The sequence below is a fragment of the Symphodus melops genome (genome assembly GCF_947650265.1).
Source record: "Symphodus melops genome assembly, chromosome: 12".
Lineage (NCBI taxonomy): Eukaryota > Metazoa > Chordata > Actinopteri > Labriformes > Labridae > Symphodus > Symphodus melops.
Window position 1 is genome coordinate 8549066 of NC_136702.1, and position 18421 is coordinate 8567486.

The 18421-nt window shown below is 41.4% G+C and overlaps 1 protein-coding gene across 3 annotated transcripts in view; it reads right to left on the reverse strand.

Moving 5' to 3' along the window:
• The window catches only part of igsf3 (immunoglobulin superfamily, member 3), a 70118-nt gene that overhangs the window by 36777 nt on the left and 14920 nt on the right, over positions 1-18421 (reverse strand). For all 3 annotated transcript variants that reach the window (XM_079358416.1, XM_079358414.1, XM_079358415.1), the window contains exon 3: positions 16376-16756. In XM_079358416.1, the coding sequence (XP_079214542.1) occupies positions 16376-16756 (381 nt within the window). The remainder of the gene's footprint in view (positions 1-16375; positions 16757-18421) is intronic.

Consider the following 18421-nt stretch of genomic DNA (forward strand, 5'->3'; position numbering starts at 1 on the left):
AATTATACAAACATGGTACCTGACACTCTTACTTCAATACCCTAAATTGACACACACACACAGTCAAAAAAAAAAAAGCAAGAAATTTCTCAGGAGACTGAAAAAATCACATAATTCCCAAGAGCCTGTTAGTGATAATAAGGACAGGATATGGAGTACAACAAAAAGGGAAAAAAATGGCAGAGTAAGGATCATGCCTCAGAGCCAGAAAGACTCATGTGGGAGCGCTCTTTAACAAAGAAGAAAGGCATGAGTGGAAAAAGAAGATGACTGGAGGAGAAGACTGCTGCAAGTGAGCTGGGCTCACAGCAGGGGGTCCATCCATAATACAACAAACACACATGATTAGATGAGACGGGCACCTTATTGAGTCTAACAGAACACCACTCCTTCATGTTTCTGTGTTATTGCATTTTTTATGTTTTATGTAACAGAGGCATCAAAGGTGTTCTGTGGACACAGAGAGCAGATTACTTTTTAGGTTTGATGTCAATGTTGTGTTCATCACTCTGACGTTCTTCTGTGAATTTATACGGCATTAGTTAATAGTGCTGTTCTCTGTAGGGACTGTTCTGAGGGTTTTTTTGTATCTACAGTGTATAATATAGTTCACAAGAGTTTTGGATCTACTTCAACAAAGTTGTAGTTCCTGCAGAAAAAAACCTTTCCTATTATGTAAGTCCTGTACTTACTGCAGCTCAGAAAATTCCCCAGACAAAATCTGTAATAATTCTTATAAAAATGAATAATTTAAGGGCGACAGACACTCTGTGGTTATGTTTTAAATGGTAAATAAAAAGTTGTATAGCACTATTCTACTCTTCTGACTTTGCACACGTCACACACTAAGTATGGTAATTTGTTCCATTCACATTCATATGCCACTTGCCGTGCAGTAATTTGGGGTTCAGTGTCTTGCCCAATGACAGTTGGACATGTCTCTGCAGGAGCTTGGGATCGTATCCCCAACCTTCCAGTTGAAATTTGACAGACTGAGCTATAGCCGCCCCCAATGCACTGTGTCTGCCCCATGCACAGAGTTCTCTGTGTAGGCGGTACAGGTTCAACTGAGCAGGCATCTGTCATTTCTCACTCTATGTTCCCAGATTCTGACTCTACCGTTCTCTCTTCAATGAGGACTGTTAAAATAATCACTTAAAAAACGAAATAATTTTAAGAAAAGGGAAGACTGTAGCATTCTTCTAGTTCTAGCCAAACTGCTGCCCAAACTGTTGCAAAGTAATACATCTTGTAATAGAAAGAACACTTGTGAATGAAGGCATTACTCCTTAAATTTTTTTTGGTTTGTGAGATGAGACAATTAAAAAAACCTTTAAACATCTAAAAGGCAGTAAGCTGGACTAACTTGAACTCAACTTGACAACTAAAACTGTTGTCTTTAGATTTTATACGCTGCATTAAGATAAAATCTTGCAACTTGCAAGAGAGGTCTTAAATATTACCTTGATGGTTCCTTATTAGACATAAAAGATAATTGCGATGTTTCATTTTTTCCTACTTCAAATTTTGCGGTTTTAGTTTGGAAAAGTCACACAAAAAGTCATTTCAAACTTTGTAAAAACAGTATTCCACTCTCACCACAGCTCCCCACAGCTAAGGTCTTGGTCAAAGGGCATAAACGATCTCATTGCTGAATAAATCTTGGCATGGTGAGTTAAACTTTTAGGAGCGAAACAGCATACAGGGATTTTATGCGTCTGTTTACTCAAATGCTTTCGTGAACCTCAGGTCAGAACTTGAATAATTCATAAAACAATTCACCGTCAATGTTAGAAGTAGAGAAAGAAAAACATACTTCTCGATTCTATCAGACTGTCAACATGCTGAGCTACTTGTCAAGCTAGCACCTTGCTAGCATCAAGCTACCATATCTTACAAAAGGGTTCTCTTCAGTATGAACTTGATGGCTTCATTTGTGTTATTGGGCACAAGAATTAACACAAGCGATTTAAAAATAATTCCTAGTCTCACTCCTGCTGTAGTGTTTTGCTGTTTCTTTGACAGGGCCTTATGCCATATTTCATTCAAATTTGTAAAAAAGCAACACAATCGAATACCTTATTCTTCTGAGAACTGGTCAGAGAATGTATCTGAAAAATCTATAATTTTTCAAATACAAAACTGCTCTTTTACTCAAATATTATGTTCTTGCTTTAGGGCAAATAACATGTAGAAGTTAATATTTTGCATGTATGAAAAAGAGGAACAGTGTTGATTTTATTGCATCTGAACCCTTGCCTCTCTTTCAACTAATATTCCCTGTCTGTGTTCACCATCTGTCATATGATGACCACACATAGATAAAAGGTCAAAGCAAATGAGTCATGCAGACATGTTTCTCTCTCTAAAGACTACAACCTCAATCCAAAGGAAGAGAGTAAAGTTTAACCTTCATTCGCAATTTTAAAAGAAACATAATCTTCCTAATGTTCTGCACTGTAGGAAAATGTTTATGTCAAAAAAAGCAAGATGCCTTTCTTCTCTTTCTCAGTTTAATGTGCAAAATGACTGGGCTCTTTATGCAATAATCATCAGGATCTCTGTCGATTGATCAAAATATTGTGTGACCCAAATATATTATTTTGAAATTTAACCTGTTTTAGGGTATACACTTGGTTTCACTTTCAAGAGCACTTTCACAGCAAAATAAGCAAAAGGACTCACACTATCCTGTCTGTCATAGGGGCCTCCCCCAGTCCTATCATAACATACCACATCCAATCTTACAAAAATGGGAGGAGAGATTGGAAAAAAATGAGGGGGATGGAGGAAAGAGATGAGGGGATATGTGAGAGACTTACAGACGCTATAAGATTTTCAGTTGGGAGCAGTGAGGTTCTCTGCTAATGGAGCACACACTCCAAGCAAGTGTGTGAGTGCAAGTGTGTCCAGAGCTATAACACAGAGGTCACAGTGACTGAAAGGAGAGGGCCTCTTCATTTAATAAAGGGGTCTGTGAAGCGTTCTCTCCTGTCTCCTCTCACTGTCATCCGTCTTCAGGCTCGGTCCCATTTTTCTCCTAACAATTTTTGCCTCACTTGAGCTTCAATCTACACATCCCACCCTCCATCCGCTGCCCCTCGCTCCTCCACATTATCTGGTGAATTTTCCATTTTTGTTAGTTTCTTGTCAACACCCAATTATCACGTATACTGTTTTCTCTCCTTCCTCCCCCAGCTTGTCCTCCTCATGACTGTCTGAGAACAAAAGCAGGCATATTGTTATCCTGCGATCCCTCTCTAACTAGCTTGAACTCTGCATATCACAAGGCTACCACACTATATTTCCCAACAGGCATTTTCCTCCGATGTCATGTATACTAGATAACTTATAGGTGTAAACTATAGTCAAACAACAGCTAACATTGGCATTCAGCCACTGAACACATTATTCAATTAGCTAGGTTAGCTAGAAGTTGACAGAAAGCTATTTTCCCTTATATGCAATATGTTGTAAAGGCATGGACTCCTAGCTGGCATTGTTAGTTTGTAAGTACTTGAATTTCCCATGGGATCAATAAGGTATCTATCTATCCATCTATCTAAGTTAGTTAACCCAACGTAATCTAGGAGTAAATTATTGAGCTTCAGCATTCTAGTGTTGGCAATAAGCTATGATTGTTTTCAGCTTTAATAAATTGCAAGTACCAACATCACTTTATTCAGAAAAAGTGAAAACATATGTTAACTATTGGTCAGATTACTTGAATATAACTCACATCTGTGACACAGCAGACATAACAAAATATCAGCCGCCAAGCCTGAGCGTTAGCCTATAGGGCAAAATGGCTACCATGTAAATATTGGGAATTTCACAACTTTATTTGAATCCTCAGGAGTCATAAAAATATTAAAGGGAGTAACATCTGCTCTATGTGTGAGAGGGAGACACAAATGGAGTCAGTCTCTCGTGGCTAATTTAACATATTATACCTAAAGCTGGAAGTAGAGGAATATTAGAATTGGACAGTTTTGGTCTGTGTATCTTTTACATAAACAGACAAATATTCAAGCCTGGGGGGACAGCTGCTCTCTGACAAACGCAGTAGCAGTTTAAGTGACTGAGATACTCCCCTCAGCTTTTCCTCTCAAATATTTCCTCCAGAGCTGTGCCTCAGCCATTCTGGGTCACTGAATCATACACAGTCCTAAGGGGTGTGCTTATTAAAATTAGTTTAAAGAAACACAAACAGTTGGTTAATAAAAGAACTGAGGGGCAGAGGATAAGTTCTACTTCTTTGCCAAGTGACAAAACGCAGTTTAAAAGGCTACCACATCTATCATACATTTTCTATCTTAGTTTTTCAATTATATAACTACAAAATGGTTTGAAAGTATTTCCTGCTGATTAAATTAAAATACATAAATTAATATATATATATATATATATATATATAATACAGCTTTTTTTAATTTATTGGCAATCTCATTTCACTAATCACTTCCTCAGGATTTTGTGAATAATATAAACTCAACGTCCTTTGGGGCAGTTGAGGATTTTTAAGGATAACTCAAGAGAGAATGACTAAATCTTCCTGCTTATGTTTTGCCTGACACCTCAAGAAGCAACATAATAAAACACATCTGAAGACCAGTTGGTTTTTAAAACACAAAAAAATGCAAATGGGTGGAAATGCCACCAGCAAATTAGCGAATGACATTTCTGAGACTGAAGGCGGTTAGCAGGTTAACATGCTATTATTGAGCATAAAACATCTAGCATTTGAATGGTCAGACTTAGCTTCATCAAACAGAATGAAAAATAACCACCAACTAGACATTTTTTTTCAACTCTCCACAGAATCTAAGAGTCTTTCAACTCTAATTTTTGGTTTCACTGCTGGAAAAAAGCTCTTTTGGATAATGTTTTTACTTAAAAGCTCTGATCAACTTGCTGTTTAGCCTTAAGCTCCTCAGCATCAAACAGCAGACACACACACACACACACACACACACACACACACAGTAACTTTGGTGAATGTATTTGTTGCATTAGCAGCCAAAGAGGCAAAAAACTCCTTCAGAAGCCAATAATTGGCCACACATAACTACATATCTATGAAATGCCCGATGAATGGCTGGATGTGTTAACAAGCCACTATAGGCCAACATGCAAGCCAACATACTGTATATGATGTGGTTACACAGTAGCTTATGTTGTTGTCATTGTGTACACACGTCAGTTGGCTGCCAGGACACAGCCAAACAATAACAATTAATGTAGATACAATAAACATTTGGACTCCAATTCTGTTTCCTTTAATATCTACAGGAGCCAGTTCCGGGTCGCCAGTTCAAGTCCTGATGCGAACCAAAGTACCTGCCAATGTGGCCTTGAATAAGGCGCTCAACTCGCTGAGGGAGCGCTTCCGGTGGAACCACAATTTCCCCCTCAGGGATTATAAAGTATATAATATAATGATTCATTTGTTTTACATTGTGTGTGTGTGTGTGTGTGTGTGTGTGTGTGTGTGTATATATAACAAAAAAGAGACATAGCTGATAAAAGCTATCCTCCCATTTAATGGAAAAATAGAAAACATCAATTCAATCAATACATTTCAATTTGGCAACTTTTTAGTCCCCTTCCCTTGCCTTGAATCACTCAATGTTATTCTGGAGTTCAAATCATGTGTCCAGTGTTTTAACTGGACATTAAAAGCAGGGAGGGAGAGGTTTAACAAAAGAAAAGAAAAAGGAGATGAAAGAAGAGAAAGACGGGCAGCGAATGAAAGAGTGGGCTTTGTTATTATAGAAGCAGAATGGCGACGTGGTGTTAAAAGGCTCAGTTTTGCGATAAGAAAGGAATCCGCGGCTGGAAGAAGCTTTCAAATATGAGACGCTGTTTACACAAAGGCAGAAGAGGAGGATTTAACACAAACTAAGATGCACACAAACACACATGGACACACAGACTTGCACACGTACAAGTACACAATATGACACAACCTCTCAATGAGGCCCAGCCAGGAAATGAGCCTGAGTGAGTGTTGGGAAGATGGGGAGTAAGCGGGAGATTAAAAGGCAAGGCATGAGGAGGGGTAGTCTGAAGAGAGGTGGGAGTATGAAAGACAAATCTTACTAAGAGCATTTGAGAAGAGATGTGTGCAAAGCTATCGTTGACTGAAATCCTTTAGCGCATCAAAGATTTACTCATCATGCCCAAACACAAGAAATACTCTTTCCACCCCCCCCCCACCCCACAATTCAGCATCAGCTTCCTTCTCCACGTTTCTCCTCTCATCTTCACCAGCTTTAGACCCACTTTCTCAATCATTCATCCGTCATGTTTTCTCTAAAGCATTTTTCTTCTTCCGTTTGCTAGTGAATTCAAACAACATAAATTACCACCAACACTTTGTTCCCCCAAGAAAAGAAAGAAATTCATACAGACTACACAACGGTGAGTGTGAGTGTTTGTCTGCATTCTGGTTGAGGTTGTTAGCACATGTGCAGGGTGTTGCTCAGTCTGCCAACATCAGCACAAAACACACACCCTAGAGTCACTTCCGCTCGTACACACGCATGCACAAACACCACACACAAATACCACCGTGCAATAACCCATCCAGCTACAGGCAAACGCGAGTGCACACCATGTGCAATAATCCGCATTTGTGCACTAACGCACCTTCCCACTTGTACACTATAAACAGCATTTATCAAGAATATTATGATTCAAATATCACTGGAGGTGCGAGTATTAAAACTAATAAGCTCAGTCCCTGTGCTGCACTTACCGTCTCTTTCTCTCCCCCTATTTTTTGCTCTCTCTATACCCCTTATAGCAACTCCTGCCATCTCCCTTCATCCCACCCTCCATCAGTCGCTCGAGCCCCAGATGGTAAAGCACTGTGACCAATTAAAGACTTCCCTGAGGATAGCACCGGTTATAGCCCCAGCCATCTGACCATTCCTGTGTGTTCGTGTGTGTATGTGTGTGCATGTGTGTATGTAAACCTTACAAAACACATCCCTGCGTTTTAATCAGCGTACAAAGCCTCGTCTTGGGCTGGTTTCACACACCTTTCCCTCCCTAAAGAAGCTACATTGGCACATGAATCCAGGACTACAGCCATATCCGAATCCTTTTGTGTAGGGCATACACACAGAATGACCGGATTGAGAGTATTGCTTCCTCACCACCTTCCAATGCAAGGGAAGGTGGTGAGAGTAGCTAAGGGTTTGAGCTGGCAAGAGGTGCAGCAAAGTAGCAGGTGTGTGCGCTGGGTTAGTGAATGAGAAACATTGTCTTTAAAAAGGGGCAAAGAAAGAGTATCGTGTAGCAGGGAGGTGGGCAGCGCTCAATCACCAGGCACCCATCCAGCAGGGCAGCAGATGAGGGAGCAACTGTCTGTCTGTGCTGCCAAGACAGAGGGGAATTAGGCATATGCCAACAAAAGCCCACCACTCCCACACACAAACGGACACAAACACAGATCACACCCACGTCTCTGTCCACATCCCATGGTGGGCAACATGGCATGAGGGCACAGGTGGCCACATATGTCTGCTGTCTACTCCCAAGTCAACTGAGGGGGGCAGAATTTGTCACGCCTCTATCTGTTTGTGCATGTATGGATGGTCTCTACACAAAGTCAACAGACCTTGCTAAACCCATTAGATATTTGTGCTCTGGTATATTGAGTTCTTCATTACAGATTTGAGATAGTGGTGTATCCCTGAGATGGAGCGTAAGGGTCATCAGTTTGCTCACCTTGGTGTTGCTACACTAAAATGAGTTCAGCCTCCCAGGCTCCCACCACTTCTACTTTTTACTTTCACTAGAGCAGCACTAAAAAAAAACAGCCTGAAGCTACAGTTCTACAGCCCACGCCTAAACTCACTACATCAGGCGTTTTTACTAAATCTCAATGTTTCTCATTGCAAACAATAAAGCTGTGATTAGCATACTAACTAAGGTGGACCCGTGTGTTATTAATCTTTAAAGGAAGCCACGAGGGACATCATATTTTGGTTGATTTTTCCGACCCCAGTGCACAAAAAGGTAAATCTCACCTTGTTTTTTATACCCGTCCTGTCATGCTATTGTGTTGCTGCGTAAAGAAAGAGATCCTCTTGGTGTCTTTTAACTATTAAATGTAAATTTCACTTTGAGACTTTATAAAAAAATAAAAATAAACAAGGATTACAACAAAATGTTGTTTTTTTGTTGTCCAAGGAAGTAGCCATGATGATGGGCATCGTTGTCCCGTTTTTTTTTTGTTAAAAAGGGATACTTCACCCAAAAAGCGTCATATTGCATCACATGAAGAAAACTTCCAGGCAAAGAAAAACATATTTTTCTCGTCTCAGGGCAAAATGAGGGTTGGATTCACGACCATTCAACACTACTACCATGTTTCTAATGATACAAAGCTTCATGCAAATGGGTGAAGTATCCCTTTAACTTTACAAGAAAAAAGTAAAATGGCCTTAAAAAAATAAAACTGAAGTACATTTGCTATAAAGCTATGTTAAAATAATTTATGGATAATCAAATGATATAGAGATAAATATTGATAGAAAATGAAACTATTCTTATATAACTAATCCTATTCTAAAAGCTTTTTTTTGCTGACATCTGATTAGCTCATCACCTCCTGATAGACATTGAACATCCTGTTCCTTAAATGTTGCCTGACCTCTATAGGAATTCCCCGCCATTACTGCTCTGTAACAACAGAATCCTATCTGGCCCAGTTAATTCAGCTCATGTGCCTGTGACCACAGCCAGCTGTGCACAAACAGAAATGTCTCTGCCAACCACTAGTTGGATCACAGATACTCTTTAACAATGTCAATTGTCTTTCCCTGCACGTAATGCAGACACCATAAAAGCAGCGTTTGTCTCAGCATTGCTAAAGTGTCTGTAAGTGCTTGAATAACCTGCTTTGTGTGAGGGCTTGACTGCCAAAATCTGTGCATGTTCTTGTACATACAAACAAGTGTAAATGGATGATGTCCATGTCAAAACAAAAAGGGCTAATGAAATGTGTAGCTTGAACCAGGACAACCTGCTGCTCCACTCATGCTCTGACAAGGCTTCAAAGCTGCAAACATCAAACAATGCAGCAGCAGCCTGAGTGTCCTGGACCTCACGAGCGCGCGTCAGTCCTGGAGGCTTTTATACGGCAAGTTCCAATGTTTACTAAAACAAATTTTAATGACGTGAACACAAACACTTGTATGCACATCCATATTCATGCTGAATTCATATTCAAACTGTGGCTGTGTTGTGTTAATCTCACGGAGAAGAGGCAGCAGGCCCCCGAGGGTTAGCTAAGCTAATCAAATCAACAACACGAACAGTGGTGCATCTTTAGCCCATTATATAAACATTAATAAACATATACACCCAAACACACTCCACATGCACAAACATACACACATATTTGTAGTGTACACAGTATTTGTTAACATTTAAATCCTCTCTCATTAGCTTAGCTCAGGAGCGTGGGCGGTGAGCTAAATGTAGACCCTCTCTGATATAACTTACATTTTCATGACTAACAACGAAAAACTACGAGAGAGTGAATGCTTGAAAGTGTGTCTGTAGGCTAAGAGAGAATTTAGATTCATATTTAATGGATAAATCTTCTTAATTGGCCCTCCATAATCGCCAATTTGAAGCAAGAAGCCAGGTCAAGGCACCATGCCGCTTCACCCAGAGGTATTCACAATCCCACTGGGTTCATTGCCTGATCTTGGACCAGAATCTGGCCATGTCCAAACTATATTCAGTGAAATTCGGTATTTCAGAGTGCATGTGTCTAATAACAAATGAAAAGTCAGCCGATGCTTGCTTTCCTTCCAGGATAAATTATGTTTTTTGGGTATGAACTCGTCAGTGCGACTAATATTGTAAATTAGCAGAAAAAATAAGAGATAGCAACACTGGTGTTCCCAGTGTGTTTGTCTGTGTAATTTAATCAAAACAGCATTTTGGATGGGTTGTAACGCATGTCAATGTCTGCCTTTTTTAACATCCCTTCCTCTGAGAAAGTGTTGTCTGGATGTCATGCTCTGTCCTTTTCTGTGGGAGGATTGGCTCATTAGACCTGAGAAGGATCTTTATCACTTTGACTGTGGGAAGGGTACTTAAATTGGTTTATATTAAAATAGAGCCTATACAATTGGAATTCCTTATTGAAAACATTTCAAACTGCTTGTGTGTTCACATTTTTCTCTTCCACATTTAAGCCCAACCTCACACTTGTCTCTACTCCACTCATGTTGACATGGTAAAGAACAGCTCGTCTTTTTGGGACGTCATACTTTTAAAGTGTCTGTTTGCCCTGTTCAACAACACTGTTCACAATTCACAGCGCTCCATGCTTTTTTTTCCCAACAGTTGTATCGTCTCCTGCAGCGTTCTGCTGTGCTGTTCAAGCCCTCTTCACTGATGTTCAGGAGGAAGAAAGTCTTCCGATGGGAGCACTACAGCTCCGTCTCTCTCACACTCAATTATGGGTGCGACATCTGTCCTGACTGACAGCATGCTACAGAGTGTGGCTGTGTTTGTGTTACTCGGTGTGTGTGTGTGTAGATATGCATGCGTCTGTGGATGGCGAGTCCGAGTGGCAGCTATGTTATTGAGCAGGAACCCTGTCCGCTAAAGTAGATGAGATGGGCTTGGAAATAGCAGGACAGACATGGTGATAAAATCTCTTTCCATTTGGAGTCCAGCCTGGTCGGAAGCTTAGAGCCAGTATGTGCTTACATACATGCACGCACACGCACAGACAAACACACAGAAAGAATGAAAGAGGGGGGAATGTAATAGTAAACTAAGAGGTGATGGTAAGGCCAGAGAGAGAGAGAGAGAGAGAGAGAGAGAGAGAGAGAGAGAGAGAGAGAGAGAGAGAGAGAGAGAGAGAGAGAGAGAGAGAGAGAGAGAGAGAGAGAGAGCTAAAGTGTCACAGCAAGGAGAGACAAGAAAGATAAAATGCTCGAGTCAGACACGGGCCTCTGCTCCCAATCAGTGCAAAAAGACAGAAATACAACTTCCCCTGTCTATTCATCTACATTTGCTATTCTCTCCCCTTTTCCCTCTAGTACATCTAACTATAACTTCCTTGTTAGACATAAAACTTCCCCCGGAACATTTGTCTTATCTGGAAAAAAAAAAAAAAAAGATGTCTATCTTTATATTTTGCCTTATTTCCTCCCTCATCTGTCTTTATTCAATCACTGCTTCACTCTGAAGGAATTCAATCGCCTCTGTGAATCACCTCCAGTGATGAAGCTCAATGAACAGCTGTATTGACAAAACCATATACCAGCATGAGCAACACCAAGACAAGGCAGGGACCAGGATGAATCTTCTGTGGAGTTCTCGGTAGAGCAGGATTCAGATGAGTAGAGAGAAAGGCAAAAGAGATAGAAAGACAGTTTAAGTGGGAGGGGTTGTGGGTACAGGGAGGGGTGGAGGGTTTCGATGTCACCCCACGAGAAGATGAAATGAATGTGAGATGACATCTCCACATTCGGTCTATCTCATTAAGTGAAGTAGAAGAGTGCAACTTGGCAGCGCCGGCTCCCTCATGAAAAGAAAGGCAGGGGAGGGACACAAATCAGACACACACAAAAGCACACACACACAAAAGCACACAATGCTGAGCTCAGCAGAAGCATGATTCAGCCACTCTTACGCCGCATGTATGTTTTTGCAGTGAGCAGACTCAGCTATGCTATGCATATGCAGAATAAACAGTTGCTTTCTTCACAAACCCTGGCACACAAAATAAATACTTTCTGACCATGAGCTTTACAAATTGCAGGCTCTCAGTTTCCCGCTTGACCAGGTAAAATTATTCATTTTCTCCACCAAAAATTGCATGAAAATAAAAAAAGGCCTAAAATACAATAGAAATGTAAAGTGTGACCGGAGAAATGAGATATTTTACTGTGGCTTGTTCTGAAAATGATTCGCCCAACAGTATCCCTCTACCTTAATTGAAATTCCCAGGCCTCTTCTCTTGCCTTATTCTCTGTTCGCCTCCTCCATTTGTGCTGGCTAATTGCATTTAGAACTTGTATGGCAGTTTGTAACTGCATTAACCTTCCCAGTCACATCAGGCAGAGACTATTTAAAAAAACGCACACCCCTATAGCGCCGCTTGTATTGTGGGTAATGCCTCGGGGAGGTGTAACCAATCACATTGGAGTGGAGAGGAAGAGCTCATCATTTATTGGTCACACGCTCCATTCAGCTTCACCTTATTTTTCCAATAGTGCAGCTTCTGTCCCCGTTCTTCTCTTTTCCAATTTCCTCATTTCTGCCTTTACGCACAATCCATCTCACTTTCTTTTCTTAAAATTCACTCACTGCCAACCTTCATTTTTCTGCTGTCACACATCTGAAGATCAATGTTTTCTTCCTGTCTGTTTTGTGTTGGCATTAAGTTACAGGAAAAAGAAAAAAAAAAAAAAAAAAAAAGACGAAAAGCTTTTGTTTGAAATTCACTGAGGCTTTGGTTCTCTTGTGCTATTACTACATTACTACAGGACGGGGAATGGTTGACTGCTGCCAAATGCGGAGGCTGGAATCTGAATATGTGCCAGCTTGGTGACTCCTATGGTGCTTTCTAGTACAGCGAGGGTAGAAGTAAGAGCAGTGTGATGCTTGTTGTTCCGCTAGCTATTGGACTCGCTCACACACAGGCTGGTGCGTAGGATAAGGACAGCCATGATGGCCATGTCAGGCTGTTGTCCTTTTTCTTCTGCAATCTGATTTGTAGGAGGAAGTCATACACACACGATGCACGTTCAAATAAGCCAACACGAAGTCACACTCTACACATTGAGCTCAGAAAGTCGCTGAGCTCAAAGTAAAGCGCTGTACTCGCAGGAACTCCAAGTGACCTTTGTCCATAAGCTTTACGACACCCAGGTCAAACACTTAAAGCCTGACAGAGGAACACAAACAACGCCTACTCATGTAAAATAGAACACATCTAAAACTATTGGAAATAATGTATTTAGAGATGGGGATTTTTTTTTTTTTTTAAATTGAATTTTATTATCACAATTAATTTCCAAAGAAGTCTGTAGCAGAAAATCAAAGGAAAAATAGCCTTCCAATAGGCAGTCATTCCATTATGAAGAGACAATAAAAAGCAGAATTTATATTATTGTTTCCTTTTTTACTGCAGACAAAATGTAGTTCACGGCTCGAGGCTCCGGAACTCAAGTGTCAATCAAAGACCCACAAAACACAGATAAAGTGAAACACTGATGCACTAATATGACATTTGAGAGACATATCCCTTTATTACGATGAGCACGTCAAATTTGATTTTCCCTTCTCTGCTTGTCAATCTGCATAAGTGAAGCAGTGTAAACAGTGGATCCAAAACGTAACAGCAAAGTCGAAACCCAAACCATTTCCTGAGTAATAGAAATGTATGGTGTGTTTTTAGTGTTTAGAGCAGTTTTTGCTTAAAGCTCCTGTGAGAAAGTTTTCGAGTTTGGCGCCCTCTGTGGACGAAGTGGCATCCTTTTTTTTTTAGGACTTTGCTCATTTTGTCCTGTAACATGCATTAGTATTGCTTTTAAAAGAATAAAAATTCTCATCGTACCATTCTTTGAGAGAATAATCAGTCACCGACTGCTGGAAAATATAAAAACCGGCCATTTCTGCATCAACCACACGGCAGCAGTTTCTGGTATTAAATATAACCATGTATGTCATACAACGTTCTCAAAATTAATTCAGTCTGTTTAAAATCAACTGAGACTCATCACAGGAGCTTTATAGTAAAACATTATCTTTTTATCTGTTGCGTCTCTGGCCACCTCCAAAATTCACCCTCATTTTAGCTCTATTTTTGGTCTCCACCAACTCCTCAGGGAAATGTTTTTCTATTTAGCTGCAAAATTCAGTGGACATCGGCTGGTTACTCGTTTCCCTGCTGTTTTCATGCTGAGCAGGTAGAGTACAGAGGGATTTTAGTGTTATTTTAACTGCCTGCAGCTGCTGGAAACAAGGCTGATGAGACTGGTGGGACTAAGGCAAAACAGTTCAGTAGTGGGCCGTAAAAGCCTGAACTGAGAGGAATTATGAAGCTCTGGATATCTGAGGGGAATGCAGAATTGTCTGAGGATTTTTTGGGGGGCTATTTGAAATTGGGTTTTACATTACAGGACGATTCACTCTAAATATGAAAACATTAACTGCAGATGCTTTAGGTGCAAAGGGTTTCATTTACAAACCTTAAAATACCCAACTCTGCATTTTCCTGGAGGACAAAACAACAGATGTGTAATTTTCATACTGCTTTTATTTAAAAAATATACTTTCTCGTACTCTGTGCTTGATTGAGTAGTGGCCAATTGTTTTCGTCCACATGTGTAAACTAACTGCACTGCCTACAGCAGTATTAGCAATGACTACAGCTATAGTTTTCTTTGATTTATGTTTAGTGTCACAGTTAGTGTAAAAAAGACAATATGCCACATACACGGATAAGGTGTCTGATTGCGTGTGACGGACAACACAATAACTGAAAAACACAGCGTCACAGTAAAAGTGTGTCATGGTGCAGAGCAGAAACCGTTCTCCTCCTCAGGCAGCAGGTATTAAGTTCCACGTTAAAGCCTCTCCTGCTCTTTGTACAGAGAGGTGACAGTGGATGAAACACATCCCTGTGAGTAAGCCTCCTTAATGCAGCACTCAGGACACAGATTACTGCATGGCCTTCTAGTCTTACAATTAACCCAAACAGCCTTACACACACACACACTCAGTAAAACAGACACACTTTTGTCTGCCCTATTTCATATCCTTCCACCTTCCCCCACATTCCCTCCCTGCTTGTGTCCTCTGCATCACGTCTCAAGGTTTCTTTTTTAATACAACCGAGCAAGTGCATATTAGAGAAAGAGGCCATGGCTGATGAATGGAGACAGACAGATGACAGAGTGAAAGACAGGAGAGGAGAAAAAAAAGAGGAGGGGCGAGAGAAAAGACGAGGTATTGTTTGCCCTTAACCGTCCAAAGAAGGCATGCAGCTGCCAGGCTTTGGTGGTGGTGGGGGGGGGGGATGATGGACCAGTCTCTGCTGCGTACCCCTGACCTCTGGAAACTGGGTTAAGAGGTTAAAGACACAGAGAGGGTCAGATAACAATGTCCCCTAACACCTCGGCTCTCACACGCATCGCTATAAATACTGAGAGCTATCAGCAGAGCTGTTTTACAGTGTCCTGCGCCTGAGCCTTGACCCACATTCACATTAAACTGCTTATTCTAGGAATTATAACTGCTGAGTCCCTTTAAATACACATATTTAATACGTAAAACTGTAATCCTACTGATCTGAAAAGTGGACTTTAACTTTTGGTTCTGCAACCAAACTTGACAAGGAGCAGAAAAAAATACAGCCAATGACAAGTGAGTTTGCCCCTTGACCCTGAGAGTGGGGTCAGAGGTGCCAGGAACCAAAGCACGAAGTTATGAAGGGAATGGAATCCCCATCTATGACAGCTGTTTCTTCAGTGGTGCGGGCCTGCTGGGTATTTCTGAAAACGTGTCTGTGTATGGAGAGAGAGATTGGAGTAGCAGTAGGACCGAATAATTAGTGCTGCTGTTTGAAACATATCGTGTACATGGTTGGAACAGCTCGGAGCAAGGAATGAATACAGTAGATGTGGAAAGGAGGTACCTGCTTGGGTGTGTGTGTGTGTGTGTGTGTGTGTGTGTGTGTGTGTGTGTGTGTGTGTGTGTGTGTGTGTGTGTGTGTGTGTGCAAGAGGGGGGGTGTCGACGTGGTTACGCGAGTAAGAATGACAAAGCTAGAGAAAAATAGAAGTTGGTTTTCATTAACATTCATTAACATTAGCGTGAACTTATAATCTGATGCTTCCTCACACACTGCTCACTGGCTACAGCAAGTGTTTTGTCACCTGATGGCTGTTTCACACGGGAAAGGTTTCATTATCTGACTAAAATAATAAATGGATGCCTTTTGACTTCAAAATTAGGACTGGTTTAGTGCTGGGGCATTAATTGTAGTTTTGAAAATGCTTTGGCTAAATAATGTGTTTAACTGAGTAAATGTGAAATAACAATGACAAGCTAATTGAAACAGCAAACACAGGGCAAAAATACTCAGGCGGGTCAGGCCGCCCATGTTTATTTATGGCCAAGAGTGTTTTTCTGACCTTTTTTTTATTGAAGCATAAAACTGCACGAGAGAGAAAGAGAGAGAGAGAGAGAGAGAGAGAGAGAGAGAGAGAGAGAGAGAGAGAGAGAGAGAGAGAGAGAGAGAGATTGTGTTTTCATCTATTTCATTGCACATGAGCAATGTGGTTCATCTGTGTACGGACAGTGTTTTTGTGTTCTTCTCCACTTACCAGTGAGGTTGGTGCGTGCGCTGTAGGACCCCAGGTATTGGCCATCGGTGTTGGGTGTGTAACACTCGAACAGTCCCTGGTCCTTGGCCTGGACTTTGGTGAGGTGGAGCATCGCAGAGTCTCTGCTCAGCCTCTCCACATAGATCTCTTTACTGTTTACCCTCTGGGCATACACAGCGTAGGCATAGTTTGGCTGAGCTGTACTCACAATGCGGATCTCCCTGTCCGCTACTGACGGAAGGTACATGGACCATTCAAAGTCCTGCTCCACGCCGTCCTTGTAGCCTGTGACGTTGCACCAGATGGTCACATGGGAGCCCTCGGTCCGGATCAGTGGTCCACTTTGTACGGTTACAATCCTCTGAGCCACGGCAACACCGGCTGTACAGGTAGGAAGGGGTAGAGAGAGAGAGAGAGAGAGAGAGAGAGAGAGAGAGAGAGAGAGAGAGAGAGAGAGAGAGAGAGAGAGAGAGAGAGAGAGTCAGGTTGGTTGGGGTGAAGGGAAGGAGAGAGGAAAGAGATGACACGGGTTACAAAACTGCTGTTTAAATATTTAGAATTAGCAGAGTTTATGCACCCCACATCTCCCAGGAAATACAGAAACACTGTGACATGTTCAGCTGAGCATTCCTCAGAGGGCTTACTGAGGTTGAGGTACACACACACACACACACACACACACACACACACACACACACACACACACACACACACACACACACACACACACACACACACACACACACACACACACACACACACACACACACACACACACACACACACACACACACACACACACACACACACACACACACACACACACACACACACACACACACACACACACACACACACACACACACACACACACACACACACACACACACACACACACACACACACACACACACACACGGGGCCTCTGAACATCACTAACCACTTCAAACAGTCACAGCAACTCTTTGTAACAGCAGCCACACAAACACACTCCCTGCTATTACACGCACTCACGTGTTAACCCTTCGCCGCACAGAGCACTGCAGCTGTAACAGACTGAGGTAAGAGGCAGACATCTGGGAGTCAGCTGATCAGGTCAGTGTGAGGTTGAAAACACAGGTCAGACAGGCATGTTACACGCATCAACTGAAGAGAGGGTTGGTATTTCCCCCCCCCCCCAAATAACAAATACTTTTTTGTCCTTCAATTCTCGTGAGGTTACACGAGCAACGATGTGTTCAAACTCCTGGTTATATGATGGAGTGTCACATGTGTACACTATGCACCTAATAATACAATTTGTTTAATGGAAGCCTCCTTGTTTAGCCTCCTAAACACTATTTTGCTCCTGGAGACGTTACAGTGTGTGAATGTTTATGTTAAATGCTTAATGTGGCTATTGAGCGTTTGTGCTTTGACGTTTCTCTAAAAGGTGTAGGAATCAAGAAAGGAAAACTGTAGGACATTGCTTCAGCAGATTCTCATAAAATAAGAAATAAATGATTTGCTTCTTATTTCCTGAAAATGATTGCTTGTTCACATGCATTAGTCCAATAAAAAACAGCCAATGGAATAAACAATAATTCACTATTCTGTAGCTTACGTTTGTTCTTTCGTAACCGTCATCTAGGCACATTTATGAGCCTTCCTTTATCCCCCTGGATGCTCGCATACATGGAGAACCACATAGTCAAAAACTACAAAACATCCCTCTCATCGGAGCCAGAGACAACCCCCCCAATCTAGACTGAACTAGTACGATGATTCCACTTTGCACAAGCAACTGGGGATTGCAGCTGTGTTTAAGTGTGTGCACGCATATGTATGTGTGTGTGTGTGTGTGTGTGCGTGTGTGTGTGTGTGTGTGTGTGTGTGTGTGAGAGAGAGAGAGAAAAGTATGTAAGCTTCTCTGTCTTAGGGCACAATACTTGGCATTAATAATTCACCAGAACAGCTTTTTAACTTCAACATCCTTTCTTCTTGTAGTAACTTCTTTACACTTCCACTACACCCCCGCCTTCCATTCACTGATATATTAGTTTGAGT